The sequence below is a fragment of the Eptatretus burgeri genome, chromosome 3 (genome assembly GCF_056783735.1).
Source record: "Eptatretus burgeri isolate ZD-2024b chromosome 3, Ebu_testis_v1, whole genome shotgun sequence".
In the NCBI taxonomy this organism is placed as follows: domain Eukaryota; kingdom Metazoa; phylum Chordata; class Myxini; order Myxiniformes; family Myxinidae; genus Eptatretus; species Eptatretus burgeri.
This window is the reverse complement of record NC_140963.1, coordinates 130,954,903-130,976,437: the sequence shown is the minus strand read 5'-3', so window position 1 is coordinate 130,976,437 and position 21,535 is coordinate 130,954,903. Positions and strand designations below refer to the sequence as shown.

At 40.8% G+C, this 21,535-nt stretch overlaps 1 protein-coding gene across 3 annotated transcripts in view; it reads left to right on the top strand.

Annotated features, from left to right (window-relative positions):
- SPAG6 (sperm associated antigen 6) overlaps positions 1–21,535 on the top strand; it is a 65,151-nt gene that overhangs the window by 9,234 nt on the left and 34,382 nt on the right. For 2 of the 3 annotated variants that reach the window (XM_085875610.1, XM_085875611.1), the window contains exons 3-4: positions 5,972–6,138; positions 16,338–16,521. In XM_085875610.1, the coding sequence (XP_085731736.1) occupies positions 5,972–6,138; positions 16,338–16,521 (351 nt within the window). Of the gene's footprint in view, positions 1–5,971; positions 6,139–16,000; positions 16,148–16,337; positions 16,522–21,535 lie in introns of those variants that run through there. The other variant, XM_085875612.1, reaches the window with a different exon arrangement.

Below are 21,535 nucleotides of genomic sequence, written 5' to 3'. Positions count from 1 at the left end.
TTAAGGAAACTGCAGACATGTGTGCAGAATAAATAAAGAAGAATTTATCGTTAACAACATTTCAAGCATTAATAAAAACATAGCCTATCATGGCGTTGCTTTGTTGAAGTGATATTGACACTTAAGCAGTCCACCATGGTGGGATAAAGATTTCTCACAAATAAATGTTCAGACAGGTATTCTGTTTATATGGTAACCTCCGACCTTCTTCTTCCACTTGCTTTGAAGAAGGGTTCACACCTTAAACATAGACTAACCCTTCTTTTTTTTTCCTCATGGCGGTTAGCATCTACTCGTACCTCTGTCAACATTTGGTGAGGATAATTCTTGAAGAAGAATAAGAAGAAGACTAGTTTACCATTGAGTGTGTACATTTATGTTGAACTTTAGCTCTGATTTGTTTTCGAAACAGATTGTCCCGCCACTATCAGTGGTGAATTATTGGTGGGCCTCACCCGCCATTTCAGGATGGAGAACTCCAATTAGATCTGATCTGATCCTTCCCATGCCGACTGAGAAGATCGGTGTGGTGGTGCCATGTTGGTGTTTCTACAGGCAAAAGGGCTCATTTAATCTTTGCACCAAGTTAAAACAGGAATTTGGAATGCATTCAAAGTACTGCTATGACGAACCCACTGTTCGTCGAAAGACACCATGAGATCTTTCACGTCCAGCAAACTGATGCTAGCAGGCAGGACACCCAGCTTGAGGTCCATCCGAGAGATGGCACAATTTGTGCTGAAACGCCCCGCGTGCGAAGCATCAATCCGACAGTTTAGAGTCGGGTTGGGAATCTATCCCAGCCCAGACAACTGAAAAGCAAGTGCGCTACCCCCACAGCATCATATCAGACATTGCAGTTACATAATTCACAATGGAATACAAAGAAATTAAGATGCCTGAAAAGGATATTCTACCCCCCCCCCCAGTCTGTCGCACATCCTTGTAAGACCCAATAATATGCCAAACGAGCACCAGTTGTACTTTAGGATAGACAGCCCGTGCCATTCACCCGATATGCCATGTTCTCAGTAATAGAGCATAAAATGCTATCTATTTTGCCAAGCCTATGCTCATAACATAGCAGTGTTTTGATTGGACGATACTTCAATTTTGTGGTTTCTTGTCCTTCACGTCCTTTGTGAAACCCATGAAAACCTGCTATCTTATGATTGCAGATGAGTAATTTCACAAACACAATACATACATGTAACAATGCAATTGCATATATTGCACAGTGTGTGGTCGAATTTGTTTCGTTGGACCTTGTAATGTTTTGTTTGTGCAGCATGCCTTATGGCATCCCTGAAAGCTTTCATAACTTCTAAAACACCACAAAGAAGCATGCGATGAATTGAAGTTTCAATTTTTGTGGTCTTATGAGAAACGATGATTAAAATTTTTGATTAAACGCCAAAGGAGTTAAAAAAAAAAAAAAAAAAAAAATATATATATATATATATATATATATATATATATATATATATATATATATATATATATATATATATATATATATATATATATATATATATATATATATATTTCAACAACCAAGTTAAAGTGAAAATCAGTCAAAATCTCAAAACAATTCAGAGAACATTAAATACTTTCCCCATTGGAATAACTGATGGACTGGCAGAATAGCTTAGGCCTTGGACTGGAGGTATAAAAAAAAAAAAACTGGAGATATAAACACTCACCTTGAAATGTCCAGCCTTGGTGCAAATCCCAACCCAAATATAAATTGTCGTCCTGGTATTTTGCACGTGCACATCATCCATCGAAAGGACGTTTAGTTGGAGGAATCCATCGGCCAGCATTGTTTGTTGGTGGATGATAAATATGCCACAGTATTATTTGCGAAGAGTAAGCTATCAATGCAACCCTGGTCGGTTTCCAAATTCCTGTCACCTTCGGGCGAACATCAGGCCTGGCCAGCTGGTTCGTGAAAGACGGGCTAAAAAAGTTCGATGGTAAACTCCACATAATTGCAACTGTTAAAGAAGCAACAATAACAACATGAATTATTGTTAGAAGGAACTTGAACATAGGAAGTGGCCATTAGGCCCATTAAGTCACGCAAACCCATGGCTGTTGTCAGTTCCCGATTCTTTTTAAATGCTGAGCAGAAAATAAAGAAGCAACACATGCCATTTTAAAAATCTTTGGTATGACTTGGCCAGGGTTCGAAACACCGACCTCCCAGATTCAGAGCAGATGCTCAAACCATAACACCACCTACTTGTAGTCTGGTCTTCAGATCCATCCATTTAATTGGATGAACACCAGTGAGTATTGCACACTCAATGAGCATACAAATTTGATGGTGGCTCATCAACAATATGTGCCACGGTCAAATTCAACCCGGCTACGTTCTGATACTTTGTGTCAAAAACTACATCTGTTATTGCAAACTGATCTTCGTGGCCTTTGTTGGTAACAAGCTCAAATGAGCTAAGATCCTCGTCCACTTAATTATGACGTCATAAAAACGAATATGACGTCATTGTGATGTATCAGGTTTGCGATAAATTATCTGTGCTAATGCCCGGCTTGATTCCCACAAACAAAATTCAAACAGCTTGCCTAGTTTCGGAGATAATGGTATAAGCGATTTCCATTAGCGGTGATATTATGTCAACTTTTTTTCTCGGAAGAATTTCCAAAATCAGTAAGGGTGGATCAGTAAGGATGAAGTGAGGACTGCTATGAAGAAGATGAAAAGTGGAAAGGCGGTTGGCCCAGATGGTATACCAGTGGAGGCATGGAAGTGCTCAGGAGAGATGGCAGTGGGGTTGTTAACCAGATTGTTTAATAAAGTCTTGGAAAGTGAGAGGATGCCGGAGGAGTGGAGATTAAGTGTAGTGGTTCCGATTTTCAAGAATAAGGGTGATGTGCAGAGCTGTGGAAATTACAGAGGGATGAAGTTGTTCAGCCACACCATGAAGTTGTGGGAAAGAGTAGTGGAAGCTCGGTTGAGAGGAGAGGTGACGATCTGTGAGCAGCAATATGGGTTTATGCCAGGAAAGAGCACCACTGATGAAATGTTTGCTTTGAGAATGTTGATGGAGAAGTATAGGGAAGGCCAGAAGGAGTTACATTGTGTGTTTGTGGATTTAGAGAAAGCTTATGATAGGGTGCCAAGAGAGGAGTTGTGGTATTGTATGAGGAAGTCGTGAGTGGTGGAGAAGTATGTGAGGGTGGTGCAGGAAATGTATGAGGACAGTGTGACAGCGGTGAGGTGTGCGGTAGGAATGACGGACCGGTTTAAGGTTAAAGTGGGATTGCACCAAGGATCGACTCTGAGCCCTTTCCTGTTTGCAATGGCGATGGACAGGTTGACGGACGAGATCAGACTGGAGTCTCCATGGACTATGATGTTCGCGGATGACATCATGATCTGTAGGGAGAGTAGGGAGCAGGCTGAAGCGAGCCTTGAGAGGTGGAGGTACGCACTGGAGAGAAGGGGAATGATAATCAGTCGGAGTAAGACGGAGTACATGTGCGTCAATGAGAGGGAGGGTGGTGGTATGGTGCGGTTGCAAGGAGTTGAGGTGGGGAAGGTGGATTGGTTTAAATACTTGGGATCAACTGTCCAAAGTAACGGAGAGTGTGGGAGAGAAGTGAAAAAGAGAGTGCAGGCAGGATGGAGTGGGTGGAGAAGAGTTGCAGGAGTAATTTGTGACAGAAAGGTAGCTGCAAGAGTGAAGGGGAAAGTATATAAGACGGTAGTGAGACCAGCTATGTTGTATGGTTTGGAGGCGGTGGCACTAACAAAAAGACAGGAAGCGGAGCTGGAGGTGGCAGAGTTAAAGATGCTGCGATTCTCGTTGGGAGTGACGAGGATGGATAGGATAAGAAATGAGTATATTAGAGGGACAGCGCAGGTAGGACGGTTTGGAGACAAAGTGAGAGAGGCGAGATTGAGATGGTTTGGACATGTGCACAGGAGGGAAGCAGAGTATATCAGGAGAAGGATGTTGAAGATGGAGCCGCCAGGCAGGAGGAGAAGAGGAAGGCCAAAGAAGAGGTTCATGGATACGGTGAGGGCAGACATGCGGGTGGTTGGAGTGTCAATGGAAGATGTGGAGGATATAGCGAAATGGAGACGGTTGATCCGCTGTGGCGACCCCTAACGGGAGCGAGCCGAAAGAAGAAGAAGATTTCCAAAATCAGAGATGGTTACTGCCTGCGCGTGGGCTTTCTGCATATACATGGCAAGTTTCACGAAGATCCAATGAAAACTCTGGGTTGTGAAACAAAAAATGTCAAAAAATAGGAATGACGTCATAAAAATTTATATGACGTCATAATGATGTATCATATGTGCGGTAATTCATCTCTGCTTATGCCCTGTTCGATTCTCGCAAACAGAATTCAAAAAGCTTGCCTAGTTTCTGAGATAATTTTTTAGGCGATTTCCATTAGCGGAGATATTTTGACGTCATAACTTTTTTTCTAAGAGGAATTTTCAAAATCGGAGATGGTTACTGTCTGCGCAGAGAATTTTTACATATATATGCGAAGTTTCAGGAAGTTTCGATGAAAACTGTAGGCTGTGAAACAAAATAGTCCACAAGAAGAAGATGAAGAACAACAACGTGAGTAAGACTTAGAGATCCTCCACGAGCTAAAAATCCTCCTCCTCCACAAGGATCTAAAAACTTGGAACTGTAGTAGTCAATGACACCTACTGTTGTTGGTTTTCATTGATGGAGAGTGGTCTTGTGAAAAAGATGAGGATCATTCTGGATTGAGGAAAGAGGGATAACAGAAGACAATAAAATGGGGAGGTTCCACAAAACATAAATGAAATGATTTCAGTCCACTCCAGGAAAAAGGCCTGCCTCAACTTATGCAGAGGGGTTTGGCATTCGTGTGAATTGCATGTTTGCAAGAGTTTGCAGCCACGAGAATCAAATCTTCACCAATCAATGGAGAAAGAAAGAAGTCTTTAACCATTAGACACAACAATCAGCTCTTAAAGGAGGATGAGGCAAGAAAAAAACAGCAGACAAAGAAGCAAGAAAAAATGATTTTAGCGGCTATCTACATATTAACATTTAAGCAAAAGGGCAGTATACGAGGGAGTATTGAAAAGTAATGTCTCATATCCTTTGTCTCCAAAACACAAAACAGGTGGATATATTCAAATGAAGGAAAAGATATTCAAATGTCCGCACATTAGTTCCTCTCACCACTGGATGCGAAGTTTCATGATTCTGACATTGGATGTCCCAGTGCTACATTAGTCAAGATGGCAGAGAGCAGCAGGATGTCATCAGTGCTGTGAAGTGCTGGAGATGAGAGTTGAATACCATTATGATCCTGAGAGTAAGAGACGGTCAATAAGTACCGCCAGAAATGATCACTAGCCCCGACTTGGCTCCGTCAGATTTTCATCTCTTCCCAAAACTTAAGGAACACCTTCATGGAGAACATTTTTCTTCCGACGATGATGTCAAAGCCGCTGTGAAGTGCTGGTTCAGTCAGCAGGACACACAGTTCCATCGTGACGGCATCACAAAACTACTTGAACGTTGGTATAAATGTGTGGTGTTTATGTGATCGTATTGTGGTGGTGATTATGATCGTGTTGTGATTATGATCAGTGGTTGTGGTTGAGAAATAAAAATACACCATGGTAGAATAAAGATTGATGCTAATACTTGTCTTTGTTTCATTCGAATATTTTTACCTGTTTGGAAGAAAAAGAATAGGAGGCATTACTTTCCAACACGCTCCTGTATTTCACATCTCCACCCAACTCACATAATCCCTTCAATTCCTCTCCAATCCACCCCCCCCCCTTTTGTAAATTAATTTCCTCCTTTGCTCTTGAACCTCTAAGCCATCTATTTTTTGTTGTTTTGAATTTCCTTGGTCATTTGTCCCCCCCCCCCCCAGTTTCGCTACATTGTTGCTCATTCTGTATGTTTCATTTTTCTCTGTCCTCTTTGCTATGTAGATGTCATGGCATTGCTGCAGCCATTAATGCTGGATGTGGATCCATCAGTTCAACAAATAGCAACACAAGCACTCGGTCGGTTGGTCGGTCACAGCGAGGAGATGGCCAAAGAGTTGGTTCAAGGAGAAGTGTTACCACAGATCGTGAACTCATTGCCCAAGCATAACGTATGCTCAATATTCGTCAACATAGTCTTGAAAGAGTGAAAGTGTACGTTTTAATAATCTCCTTGTAGTCTCCAAATAATTATTCTATGATAGACCTGTTAAAAAGCTTAGTATTATGATTGTTTACATCTCATGTCAAAGTTATTTCTTTGTTGATGTTTTATCGAGTGTCAAGATACCCGACAGACCTTTGTTATTCAATTTTTCACCATGAGGGGACACCAATGTCACGCCCATCAAACGCCATTGTTTGACAGATTGTGTGTTTATCTGACAGCAGTAAAATGAAGTGGCTAATACTTAACTGCAGAATCTTTGGAAAATATGAAGTACTGTGAGGTTTGGTGTTGTAATTTACAACAACAGTCACAGGAAACTCCAGACGTGGATCGGTCAAGCCGACCTCAATATAAGTGTCCCATGGGTGCATGGATGGATGGTTCGATGGATTATCCTCCTCATGCAACAAGATATAACCAGTATTTCTTTGAATTATTATTAAGATATATTGTAAGCCATATTTTTTTCAACGAACAATATAAAAAGTGTTTATTTTAATTATTATAAAGATACAAGCAGTATTTATTAAAACTAACAGGATATAATAATTGTTTATTTTAATGATTGTTAAGACATTCATCCATCCATCCATCCATTGGGACCATACTCTGTGCAGAGCGTTGGTGCTGCCTTAAGGCCCGGTCACACCTTGACGTTTTAGCCAACGTATGCCGATTTTTGAAATTTTTTTCTAAAACGCTGGCACACGTTGAATACGTTATGGGTAAGTTTTGATAACATTGAGAGCACGCTGAAAAACACTGCCATACGTCGTTGTACGCTGGCTTTAAACGTTGTACTTTTTGGTTGTCCTCAAATTTTTTCATGCTTGAAAATTCACGACGTATGCCGGCGTATGACTCACACGTTCCGCTACGCTGGCCACAAGTTGTATGCACGGTCTGCGATCGTTGACAGACGTCAACACATGCTACTTATAAGTTGAGACACGCCGAGGTAATGTTTAGCGTACCCGAAACTTATTTCTAACCTATGATTAACGTGTTGTTGGCACATTACGCGATCGTTGCCACACATCGACAGACGTTACTTTTAAGTTACTCATAGGCTGAAAGACGTCGGTATAATGGATCGTCCTTGCGTCAGCGTCCACGGCCACGGCCAGGACACTTATTTGCAGCATTCTTCAAACTTTTCTTCGGCATGACGAGGATGTTCACACTTCGATGTCTAGCTTGGCTATGATTCCAATTGTCCATCGCAGCGTCGATTTAAAATAGTCGAGTTTGAGCGTTTTAACACGTTCAGAAGAAACGCTTCAAATTTCAAAACCCCAGCGTCAAAAAACAAAGGCGAGTGACAGCAATTTAAATCGTTCATTGTAAACAATGAAAATAGCTGAGTGGTACCGTTTAAAAGTCGTTGAGTGTAAAAAAAATCCAATTGTTGAGCGCAAGTGTCTACTTTCAATAGTGGAGATGCAGCCATTTAAATCGTTGAGTGGCAGCCTATGAATAGCAAACCCCACGTCACCGGCAAAGATAAACTGCCACACGATATGGATAAGTTAGGCTATCGTTGGGCATAGTTTGTGAACGCCGGCTTCACGATAATTATTCGTTGGTATATCGTATCTATAAGTAATCAAAGCGCTCTATGCACATTATTAGTTCATTGTGCATTTGTCCAACCCGTTATGAATAGACCTAAATCGTAAAAACAAGCCATAGCTCATTGTTGAAAAAGTCCCATAAAAATTAGCCGCGAAGAACTTCGAACAATGGTGCAAAGATGTCTCCTACCCGTGGACACGTGGACGCAAGGAGGATCCATCATAACCCACACCCTCCCCCTCACACTCACCTACTACTGCCAACATGAACAAACTACTACTAATACTAATACTAATACTGATACTAATACTGTTACTGCTGACATGGACATCGACTCAAAAAGGACTCGAAAACACTGTTGGGTTCCCCTTTTATGAGCAGCATTTTTATATACCAATTCCCAAAACCGCTGGGAACACGTCTTTATATGGCAGTTGTAAGCTAGAAACACGTTCATTTATTTTTTTTTGTCGACCGGAAGACGTCATTGGAATACGTCTACATACGTCGATGTGTGTTGGGACTACGTAAAGAATTGGTTCAAAGCACGTCAAACATAAGTTAGAAATAAGTTTCGCGTAAAAAAGACATTACCGTGACGTGTTTCGACTTATGAGTAGCTTATAAGTAGCCTTTGTGGACGTGTGTAAGTGTCCACATATCGTGTGTAAAACTTATCCCCATCGCATGCGGAACGTGTGTCATACGCCGAGTACGTCCAAAAATTTTGAACATGTTTAAAATTTCTTGACGTACTCTACTTGCTTCGACGTATGATAGCGTACTTTAGCGTTCTACTCACGTATACCAAACTTACTCATACCGTATTTGACGTGCCCCAACGTTTTAGACACATTTTTCTTAGGTCGGCATACGCTGGCAAGATCGCCAAGGTGTGACCGCGATGTTGTCACTTCCATTTCTACGGCAGTTATGATTCGAATCGTTGTGCGTCAGCCTTTTAATAGGCTACGTCACGACATCGTCGGCGATGCGTGCAACGCGCTATGCCTAAGTTAGACTATCGTTGGGCATCGGTTGTGTAGGCCGACAACAGGTTCAGCATTCGTTGGTATAAGTTATCTATAACACAACGAAACGTTCTGTGTCCGTTACCAATGCGTTATACATAAGACCAAGTTGCTATGAATACGTCCGAATCTTTAAAAAAAAACATCAAAAGTTCAACGTAAGCCAGCGTTTTACATACATTTTAATACGTTGCCATCGCTGGCTAAAACGTCAAGGTGTGACCGGGCCTTTAGCAGTCTCCTTGATTATTGGGCACAATCCTGGATGGGTCACCCGTATTCATTTTAATGATTGCACTGGTCAACAAGTCATTGTCAACAGATATAATTATAGGTGGACTCAATAGCTCTATGGATGCCGATTCCAAATCTGTTTTTGGTTTTCCTCCAGTTCTCTAGTTTTCATGATGACACCGATCAAATTTGAAAGGTTGTTGCCATTTCAGGCAATAATCTTTCAAATTAAAAAACAAGATGTGCTTGAGGAAAACCACAAACAGATTTGGAATCAGCGTACAAAACTGGTCTTGAAAAGTGTGCTTACATCTTTAATGAGAGAAAAAAGTTCAATTTTGTCGACCAGTGTTATTACGATATAAGCAGTATTTACTGAAACTAACAAGATATAATGAGTATTTATTTCACTGATTATGTAAATCTAAGCAATATTTATTAATTAGCAAGATGTAACCAGTATTCATTTTAAAGATACAGTCAAGATATAACAAGACAGTATATTTTAATTATTATTAAGCTAGAAGCAGAATTTATTGAAACTAACAAGATATAACCAACATTCCTTTTAATGATTATTAAGACAGTATAAGCAGTATTTATTCAAACTAACAAGACATAATAAGACAGTGTTTATTACTTGGCGAATTTTTTTTTTGCCAAGTATGTTGGTCTGTCGCGTTTGTGTCTGTCTGTCTGTTTGTTTTGTCACACGATTTTTGGCCACAGTTTTGAAGCAAATGTTCTGAAATTTTTTGAGTGTGTAGATGACCAGCCAAGGACAGCAACGCTTAATTTTGGTAAAGATCCGAATCCGAATTCAGATCTGAGAATTTTTAAAGTGATTCTTCACCATTGAGAGATCAGCCTAAACCGATATGTAACACAATATTTCAAAAAGTTATGGATGTAATCACATGAAACTTGGTGGACAGGTTGGGAGTGCCACAAGGCCGAATTGTTTCAATTTTGGTGAAGATCCAAATCCAGATCTGGGTACGATAATTATTTAACTTTTAACTGATTCTTCACCATTTAGAGATGGGGATAAAAACGAGATTGCATGATATCTCAAAAATTGTAGACGGATTCGGATGAATCTTGGTGGACGTGTTCGTTAGGTAACAAGAACAAGCAGATTCGATTTTGTTCAGGTCTGGATTCAGATCTGGCCTATCAGTGGGATACAAAATGTAAACGATTCAGCCTGGCAGAGGTATGTGCTCAACCGAGTGCCATTCCGTTTCGCCAAGTTGTTGCTCTATGACCGATTTTTCATTTTCATTATTATTAAAGTACAAGGAGTATTTATTAAAACTAACAAGATATAATCAGTGTTTATTTTAATGATTATTAAGATATAAACAGTCTTTATAAAAACTAACAGGATATAACAAGTATTTATTAAAATGATTACTAGCATGGTTCGGCTCGCTACGCTCGTCTCCCCACACGTCATTGCAGAGATTGACATCACAGATTTGCTGTGTTGGCATGATTTACAACAATCATAATACAAACATTTATTTTCTACAAATTTATTTGTAATATTGCTGATATTGTATTTATTTGAAATTTCATTTGTGATACAAGAGGGTCCAAGTGGTCTAAGTGGTCAATGGTCTCAGCTGTCTAATTTGCCTGAAGGGTGTAAGGGGTCAAAATGGTGTTAAGGTTGAAGGGGTCTAAAGGGTCTTTGGGTTTTTTTGGATCTGTGGGGTCTTTTGGGACTTCTGGGTCTTTTGGGACTTATGGGTCATCGGTGTGTTTTGGTCTTCAGGGTCTTTTGGGAATTTTAGATCTTTTCTGACTTTTGGGTCTTTGGGGCTTTTGGGTCCTCAGGGTCTTTGGGGTCATTTTGGTTCTTCAATGACTTTTGGGTCTTCAGGATATTTTAGGTCTTTGGGGTCTATGGGGTTGTGTGGGTCTTCAGGATCTTGGGGGTCTTTTAGGTCTTCAGGATATTTGGGGGTCTTGGGGGTGTTTGGGGTCTTGGGGGTCTTCAGGTTTGTAGGGGTCTTGGGGGGGTCTTCTGGGTCTTGGGGATCTTCAGGGTCATTATGGTCTTGGGGGTGTTTAGATTTTTGGGGTCTTCTGGGTCTTTGGGGTCTTGGCGGTCGTCGAGGTCATGGGGGTTTTTGGAGTCTTCAGGGTCTTTGGGGGTCTTGGGGATGTTTGGAGTCTTGGGGGGTTTTTGGGGTCTTCAGGGTCTTTTGGGTCTTCTATAGCTATATCTGTGTTAATTGTCAACAATCTTCTGACATCCACTTTGGCAGCATCCAACATATGCAGAATCATCCGACTCAGCTTCCTCATGCAGACAGGACTGTAAACCTGACATGTCAGAGGATTTAAAACAAATAACTCTATCTTCACATGTGGTGATTATCTGCTTATCACTCTCGATGGTGACACTCCGCTCAGCCAATAGCTCCAAAAGTTCAGTGTTGTTCTCATCAAGATGGAGGAATTGCTGCCAATTTCCAGGGACTGGGATGACGGATTCTACTTTTCTTCACACACCTTTTCCATGCCTCTCTCGTGTGGCTGCCTTCAACGAATCTTTCTTGTAGACATCTCAGATGACATCTAGTCTCTTTTCAACATGTTGCAGTTGCCTCTGGTGATATGTTAAGAATACTTCAGCTGCATCGATGCCAAGTATTCTTATCTAGCGGTGAGTGGTTTGAGTATATTCACAATAATTATGGCACCCGTGGAAGGGGACTCCTCGGTAGGCATGGCCAAATCTTCAAGGCACTGCAACAAATCAGCCTCAGCAGGTCCTTATTTTCCTCGATGAGATATTGAAGGTGGACATGGCTGATTCTCAAACATGAAAAAATCTTCTAACTCGACATCTCGTGCCTGGCATGCAAAGTAAAATCTTTAAAAGAGATTACAAGCACTCTTGAGACTAGCTATTTGCATGTGTGGCTTAGATGCTGGCTTCTTAGATGGGCAAGACATCAGAGATAAATTATTTCTCCTGATGGAATTAGATAGAGGCACGGAGCATTTAACAACGCTTTCTTTTACAAAGGGCTGGTGCTGAGATTTTCCAATCTGCTCTGCTACATCAACTGGACTTATGACCGATTCATCTGCAACATCCTTGTTGTGAAGACTAATAAGATCACCACTGAGCTCACAAAAGGGGTTTCCATTGCGCTCCACAACTTGAGTAAGAGAATGTACATCTCTGATAAAATCAGCCTGGCGGCTTTTCTTCTGCTCATGGTGTTTGAATTGGTCATCTCTTCGAGGATGCGAGTAGTTCCCAATGTCCACTGCTGATTCAAACTCCTGGATAAGTCGTGTCACCTCTGAACCATCGACTGTCCACCTATGAAAAGCAACATGGTTTTCTGTAAGACCAACAGCTCCTCCTTGTCCCTTAACTGAGGCGTTGTTTTGCTCGTGAGCATGGTCTGTGGGAATCTTAGAACAGCTGTTCCTGGTTTTACTTACGACAAAATGTCCCTGGTTGAATTCTTCTGCTATGGTCGGGTGTGTATGATTTAGCAAAATCATATCCATGATGTGGACTGGTACCCATCTTGAGTAATGCGTATGATCCAGTGCAAAGAACCACGGTGCCATGGCATCAAGAACATCTTTGTATAGAGGGAAATTTCCTTCTCAAAGTGACCTGACATAAATCAGCAACATGAGTTCCAGGTGTAAAGCAATGCACCAAGAGTGAAACGTTGGGCTTTCATTGACCATTCGACTGCACCAATCATCCATGGAGAGGGGACTCTTGCCTTCTTGCAGAGTGGAACAATATTGAATGTATGCTTTCTGTTGGAGGCTGAAAAGTGCACAAGCAATGACTTGATGTGCCTGACCAGCTCTGGTTACATGGCTGGCCTTGAGGAATGAATCTGAAGTATCTGATGAGACAACGGCTGCTTGTACCAGTGCCACTGTCCAACCACTGCCCAACCACTAAATGATTTACCTGCAAGCAAAAGAAAAACGTAAGAAACCATATCAACCACTTATTTCCAATTTCAATAGGTTTCTGGTACAACTTCTGGGAAATCTTCCTTTGCAGTTTTAAGAGGATGCAATCGAAATTGTGGCAGTTATCATATAATGTTGTTCGTGTCAGCAGCGAATGTGCCAGAACAAACTCAAATGTACACTATGCTCTTACATTGTGTGAGGGATATAATAACTATCATGTCATATCACATGCATGATAGCATACAAGTGTTTTCATGTTCATATATATGTCTAAAATTAGCCTGGTGTTGGCGCAGTGGTTAGGGCAGCGGCTTGGGATCCAAAAGGTCCTGAGTTCAAGCCCCGTTGAGCCATTGAATTAATACACCAGGGGGTTGACTCAGCCTGTCATCCTTCCGAGGTCGGCGAAATGAGTACCAGTGGACTGGGCCGGTGTATACCCCGGTTAAAATAGGTGTACCATATCCCTGTGTCATAAGAGGCGACCAGGGTTGCGTCAGGAAGGGCATCCGGCGTAAAACATGTGCCAAATCACTATGCGGATCATACGGATGATCCGCTGTGGCGACCCCGAACGGGAGCAGCCGAAAGAAGAAGAAGAGGATATATGTCTAAAATTACCAGATAACATATCGCATCCGAGCCAATAAAGTTGAAAGCTGGTTTGGTATAGGCAATCGCCATACATCGTATAAACACTTTCAAAAAGTATGGGCAAAAATAGTTTGTCTCTGTGGTCCATATCGGAAATCATTCATATCATCTTGGGGAACAATTGTTCTATGTTTCAGGTTTGTAGCACGATGTGCACAATTGGCCCTAAATATGCGTACATCCGCCAGAACAGTATTTCTTAAAACTAACAAGATATAACCAGTATTTATTTTAAGTATCAAGGTCGGCAAAATGATAGAATAATAATAATAATAATACTACTAATAATAAAAACAACATTCCTTATTTTAATGATTAACTGCTTACATTAAAATAGTACATTGAAAAACAGTAAAAACTGGAAAAATGGGGGTGTTCTAAAACTTTTGACTGGTCGTGCAAGCAGTATTTATTAAAACTAACAAGATATAACAAGCATTTATTTTAATGATTACTTAGATATAAGCAGTGTTTATTAAAACTAACAAGATATAAGAAGTTCTTATTTTAATGATTATGAAGATATAATAATAGGACCATTCCTTTCACGCCGTAAAGGTGCATTGGGCTGCCGAGGCAGTTTCATTGGCAAGGAGTACAGTCCTGGACAGGTCGCCACTCCGACGCAAGTTACTCCGAAAGGTTATTACCCCAGTACACTGGTACTCATTTCACCAACCTCAGAAGGATGACAGGTTGAGTCAACCCCACCTGGTATTAATTCAACAGTAAACAGGAGCTCGAACTCAGTACCCTTAGGTCCCAAGCCAGCCACCTTAACCACAAAGCCAACACCAGGCTGTATTAAGATATAAGCAGTACTTATTCAAATTAATAAGTTATACAGTATTCAAGAAATAACAAAATTGACAAAGGTTACAAATGGCCTGAAAACAATGAAAGAAAATTTATTTTATTAACAAAACTTAAAAGTTCAGAAAACACTAAATGTTGTGTATTTTGTAAGGGTTTAATTACTGCATGTATGACATTTACAGAGAGCATGTCTCTGTTGAAGAAATATACAGAAATGATGGTGAATTGGCTTGAGACATTTGGATAAAGGTGCGGTGAGCAAAAAGAGTGACCACATGATCAACATATTTTTTTTCATGCCATGAAAACTGTTTTTGTTCCTGATGAATTAAATCAGCAGGATGTTGATTGAGGTATGCTTACCACCATTGGAAACAAGAAGCTGAGGTTTCAAGCATAAACCCTTTGTCAGAGCAAATGAAGGATGAAGATATAACTAGTATTTATTAAATAACCCTCTTTTGCTGCAAAGAAAGGGTTAATATTTGAAATGTCAGCTTCTCCTGGTTTCCCATGGTGATTAGCAAACCTCAATCAATGTCTTGTTGATTTATCCATTGTTCTACCCGACTGCGGATCACAGATCGACATAAGCCTTCACTAACAAGACTACCAATCGTTCAAACCTAGTGTTGGCTTAAAGGTTAAGGTGGCTGGCTGGCATAAGATCTCGGGGTCTTGAGTTTGAGCCCCTGTCGTGCTGTTGAAATAATGCCACCCAGGCAAAAATGCTACAGTTAGAACTATCGTATACAAGAGTTGTACTCTCATATACTACAGTAGTCTGCAGAGAATTACTACAGGAATGGAACGTTATTTTTGCCTGGGCAGGTGGGTTGACTCAGCCTGTCATCCTTCCAAGGTTGGCTAAATGAGTATCAGCTAACTGGAAACATAGGCACAGTATCAGTGGCACAGCTGCGTTTCCCCCCAAAAAATGATGCAACCAGCAGCCACAGGCTGCATACAAAAGAACAACTGATTGTTCTTAATTCTGTTCTTGGTTCTTTATCCAACTTTGAGAGACCTTTCTCATGATGTTGGACATGAACAAAGTCTTTTTAGTCTGGAAATATAAGTTCTGGATCAGAACTATTGAGGAGAAAGTGTGAACATTTGTTCATTTTTGCTACTGGAGCTCGGAATGTGAAGTGAATTATTACCCTCGTTTTGGTTGCCACCGTTGTTTGGTTGTGTGTCGTACATATTTGACATCGGGTTAAGCTGGTTGAGATTAACCATTGGTAATAAAGGATAGAAATGGATCATTGTTTTTGACCAAAATAAGTTCTTCAAACCAAATTTGTCGTCAGGGTTTATTCCGCCTGGCAAAATAGCCTATAGGTATGCATATTCCCTTCTGAGATATTTAGCATAAGTTTGAATCACAACACAGCTATAAATGGTCACCCTGGTGTTTCACATGCAGGGCGATGCATCAATGTGCACACTGTCAATCAGAAGGACGTTAAACAGGACTCACCTGCCTACCCTGTTCGTTGGTGGATGTTAAACTTCACACCGTGTTCTTCAGGAAGAGTCGGCGAGTTATCGTTGCCACCCTGGATAAATTCCAACTTTCTGTCACCTTTAGTCAAACGTCAGGCCTGGTCAGCCGGTTCGTGAAAGACTTGGGGCAAAAATGTTCCTGGCCAACCCCACAATAAGGTGGGAAGAATTGGGAGCATTATAGTAGTACACACACACACACACACACACACACACACACACACACACACACACACACACACACACACACACACACACACACACACACACACACACACACACACACACCTTTCTGTTCTTCTGTTTAATGTTAATGAAACAAGTACTCCACCTGTCATTATGTGGACAGAATTACTACAAGAAAGCGGCAACACTTGTTCTGCGTTCGGTCGCCAAGCACTCAGCTACCCTTGCCAAGGCTGTTGTAGATTGCGGAACTCTTGACAGTCTTATGATCTGCCTGGATGAGTTTGATCCTGGTGTGAAGGAGTCTGCAATCTGGGTGCTTTGTCATGTGGCCAGGCACAATGAAGGTAAACATGGTAAAACACCACACCTTTTTGGTTTAGATCTTACTTAATTAAATATTATTGAATTTGATTAATTAATTATGCACCTGGAAGTCAACCGCAACTGCGAAAACAGTAAAAACTAGTAAGTTCATAGAACACCCTATCCCCACGCTGTCTTGAGAAACAAGGACATGGACAGAGTCTATGAGCAGCAAATTTGATTGGTCGTGATAATGTAAAATGCCATATTTTGTCCAAGTACTGCTAAAGGGAAGGGTTTTGAAAGCGCTAAAAAGGTGATTTGTGTTTTACAGTGTTCAAGTATAGAATTCAATTGAATTAAAATAGAGATTTTAAAGGTTGTAGAAAAAAAACCAATAAACATTCCGGAAGTTTACCACCGTTGATGTGGTGTCTTTTACACCGCCTTATTTAACACATTACATTGATTATTTGTGCCTGTTGTTTGTGTCTTTTATGACGTCCTCAAAAACAGTAAGTTTCCTGTTTGGAATGATTTTCAGTTTTGTTTGACTGCTGGGAAGAGTAAACAAATAAAAATCTCACTCCCTCTGCACATGTGCGATCGGGACGAATTCAGAGCCAAAGTCCTGATAAACTACAGGTTTGTTTTCAGATTTTTTTTCACAACATAACATTCAATTTAAAAAAGTTGTTACTTGATCATAAACTGACATTTGTAGACAGGACAGACAGACAGAAATAAGTGAACCAATTGATTAACCCTATTTTTCATTTCATGTGTGTGGGATAAAAACAAATTCTAAAGCAACTTATTTCAGTCCACTGCATAGTAGGATCAAAAGATGAAATAAACAGCCTAACCTAAAAAAATTGCAAGAAAACGTTTTATCATGTTTTTCTGTAGTACTTGGTCCAGAGAACAACATATCAAAAGTTGGCCGAAATCGGACCATCAGAAAGGGTCAAACTTTGAGGTTAAAAAAAGATGGCTGCCACTATTAAAAAGTGCCTCATTTCTTCTCATATCCCATCATCTTAGCTGTTTTTACACATATAAGTGTAAAAATAAATAGTTTAAAACTGTTCAAACCAGTATCTCAGTGAATTCGCCATTCTATATTGAACATTGCATACCCAAGTGATGTCATGAGGTAATCTATGACGTCATGACGTGACTTTTTATTATTTCACAATTATGTGGAAAATTGATGATGATGAAGATTTTAGATGGTATTACTGAAGGCATGTAAGTTCATTAATTCTTCCTGATCAAGCACCTATAGTTACAGTGCTGCCATCTACAAACATCTTCAGAATATTAAAACAAAGGATTCCAATCAGCTTCAGATTTTTCCAAATTTCACTTCCATCAAAATATTGAATTATGATATAGAAAATGACAATATGTTTCGAAACTAAAGAAGATCACACAGGTAAGATTTAAAAAACTTTCAGTGGCCATTTTTCCCATTAGACAGTCATTCAGTTTGACTTCAATTAACGCTGGTGAGGCCATGTGCAATTTTTGTGTAGGCGTACATGGTGTAAACTATATGTAGGGCAGAGACCATTAATGAAGTACTAACTTTCGCCATATCCACCCTCCTTGTTCGAAGCTAAACATCAACTCCGGAAACCAGACAAACCTGCGCTTCTCGAGGCTATACGGAACCATGCTGCGTCCGTGGATGATGCTGTCCTTCAGTCTATTCCCAAGAAAGATAACTACGTCTTTGATGGAGGTTCCCTTCTACATCGCTTGAAATGGACAGAAGGAAGTACCTACAGTTCAATTGCCGATGATTATGCATCTTTTACAGTGGAACTGTATGGAAAAGCCACTGTGGTATTCAATGGATATGAGGGACCAAGCACAAAGGACAACATCCACCAGCGACGGAAGACAACTGTGAGAAATGCTGTCAACATCACAGAGACAACTAAATTTGTGGGGAAGAAGGATGATTTCCTTTCCGATGAAAAGAACAAAAAGTCACTTATTGATATGATGTCAGCATGCCTGAAGCAAAAATGCTGCCATGTTGTCCAGGAAGAGGGGGATGCAGATGTGGATCTAGTGAAAGCAGCTGTCACAATGTCCACATTCAAATCAACTACACTTTTCAGAGAAGATGCAGATCTTCTAATATTGCTTCTCCATCATGGGAAAATGGATAGTAAAGAACTTTACTTTCGGTCAGACAAAGGGAAACCAAATGTCTACAATATAAAGGTTTTGAAGCAGTTACTCGGGGATGATGTTTGTACTGATTTGTTGTTTGCCCATGCCTTTACTGGATGTGATACTACTTCTCGAATCTTTGGGGTTGGGAAAAAATCAGTGTTCCAAAAACTCATCAAAGGTGATTCTGTCTTGCATTCCTGTTCAAAGATTTTCTGTGCTCCAAATACGGATCAAGATGCTGTAGAAAGTGCTAGCTGCAAGGCAATGGTGTCATTGTTTAATGGGAAAACGTCTGACTCTTTAGCATCATTGTGATACAGTTACCTCTGCAAAAAAGTGGCGACAGCAAAGACATTCCTAACGCCAGAGAGATTGCCCACTCACAACTTCAGCTACAAAACAGCACTCAAGACGAACTTATCTTCAAGGCATGGTATGGATGGGCCAGAGTGATAACATGGACATTACAAAATGGGGCTGGGACATTCAAGGGAATAAACTCACACCAGTAATGATGGACAACAACCCTGCTCCTGATATTCTGCTAAAAATGATTCACTGCAACTGCTCGGCTGGATGCAACACACTTGGATGTAGTTGTAAGAAGTACGGACTTGAGTGCACAGGGGCTTGTGGACCTTGCCAAGATGGCAACTGTGAAAATATGAACCATGCACCCATTTTAGATGAAAACGAGGACGAATATGCTGACTTTTTTTTTGCTAAAGCAGTAATGGGTGTCCCAACTGGAATGACTTCCTTGGGACCAACTACCCAGGTATTATTTCAAAGAAATTGAACGCATTGGTCTCCATGGCTGTTGTTTTTGTGTGTATAAGACTGCGCCTTAGTAAAAGGTATGGTTGTGGCATCACGATCTTGGCATCATTGAATTTATGATGTCATCTGGTCATCAAACAGGATGAAAACTATTTTTGTGAACATGTTTTCATAAATTTGGAAGTTACCATGAAATCATATAAAATTACATCATGACATCATTCATGACGTCATGACACAATGAATGACATCATTATGCGACTTTGGGACACTCCCAGCAACCTCACATGTTTTGGTACTTATAAGGTAATAAGTTTTATCGTTAGTTGTCACTTTTAAAGTGGTTGAGAACTGTTTGTTTCAAAGGTATGCATAGATATTAGGTATTTTTGCTCTAATGGCGGCCATCTTTTTTGACGGCATATTTACACCCTTTCTGATGGTCCAATTTTGGCCAACTTTTGATATGTTGTTCTCTGGGCCAAACACTACTGAAAAACATCATAAAACGTTTTCTTGCAATTTTTTTTAGGGTTAGTCAGCATATTGACCCTACGAGCAGGACAAGAGACACCTAATGTTGACAAATGTTTGACATACGCACTACACCTCCAGAGCAGGTTGGTGTGTGAGTAGACAAGCCAAAGCAGGCAAGACGACACATCAATGTGTGCGCGATTCCCCGGATGGGTGTTAAATTTGGGGTTTTTCTGCAGACATTAGTGGGTAGGCATAAAACACATCACAACGTCCTTAGTGAAGAGTAGGCCAGCTATCATCGGCACCCTGAACAAATTCCAAATCCCTGCACACTCAGCCGAGTTGGAATGGTGACCCATCCAGGATTACAACCCGAGCCAAGAAACTGCTTTGGCAGAACTGACTCTGTATAGATCATGGTGCATGAGTCAGTCTTTCTCTCTCTGTCTCTAACTGTTCTGTATTGGATATACTCCTCATCCATAATTTGAAACAGAGCTTTTGATGCAACAAAGTGCTTCACTTTGACTCTATATCCATTCACAAATACAGTCGCAAGTTCTTCCATTTCTTTCTCTGCTCATATTCCTTCTGAGAACACATCCTCAGATCATTTTGGCATTACCATTTGATTTGACATATTCTGAGCATTCCAAGACACCCAAATCGCCTCCCCACATTATACACCACACAAAGCATCGCCTTTACCTCTATCACTGTTCACAAAGTATTGTATTTTCCATCAACAAAATATGTATCCCCTCTCTGGACTGGTCTTGGGTTGGCAGGAGGGCAAAGACTCGCCTCTAAGCTGTCTCACCTGGGTTTGAATCTCGGCTCAGCTATAAAACTGTCATCGCGGTATTTCACAGGCAGGGTGATTCATCAATGTATGTGCCGTCCCTTGGATGGACGGCAAAGAGGCGTCCCGTCTGCTGGTATTAGTCGGTGGACATTAACAATCCCACAGGGTCCTTTGTGAAGTGTAAGTGAGCTCCAACAGGCACCACGAACAAATTGAAAATTCTTGCCCGAACCTTAGTCGATTGTCAGGCCTGGCCAGCCAGTTCGTGGAAGACCTGGGCCAAGCTTCCCGAGCCAACGCCTCAAGAACGTGGGAATAATTGTGGCCGTCAAAGAATAACACTAAGCTAGTGTCCCCTCAGCCTATCGGTTATTGTTCGATAGATAGCATTGAATATCTTTAGGATTACTCACAACTTTGCAGAGGCTAACGGTCTCCTACTAACTCACCGTTCAATATATCCTTGTCCATTCTATTTTTGGCTTCCTTGACCCTGAATTTACTCCTTTTGCCTCACCTTCGATCCCCACCCCCACCCCCACTGTGTCATCTCCTCAACTGTCTCATCCTACAGCCCCTCTTCTGTTTCCATCACAAAGTCCAACTTCACCCACCATTTTCAATCTTTACCACCATGTTCTCTCATTTGTGAAACCTACTTTCCTCTTCTATTACATCCTCTTTACCCCCTGTTCTGAAAGCCCCCTGTTCATTCACTGCCTTTTCTAAATTCAATAAAAAAAAATCTTCATTTCATCTTTCTTTTCTCTCTCCCGAGGAACCAATTGACCTTTTTTAAT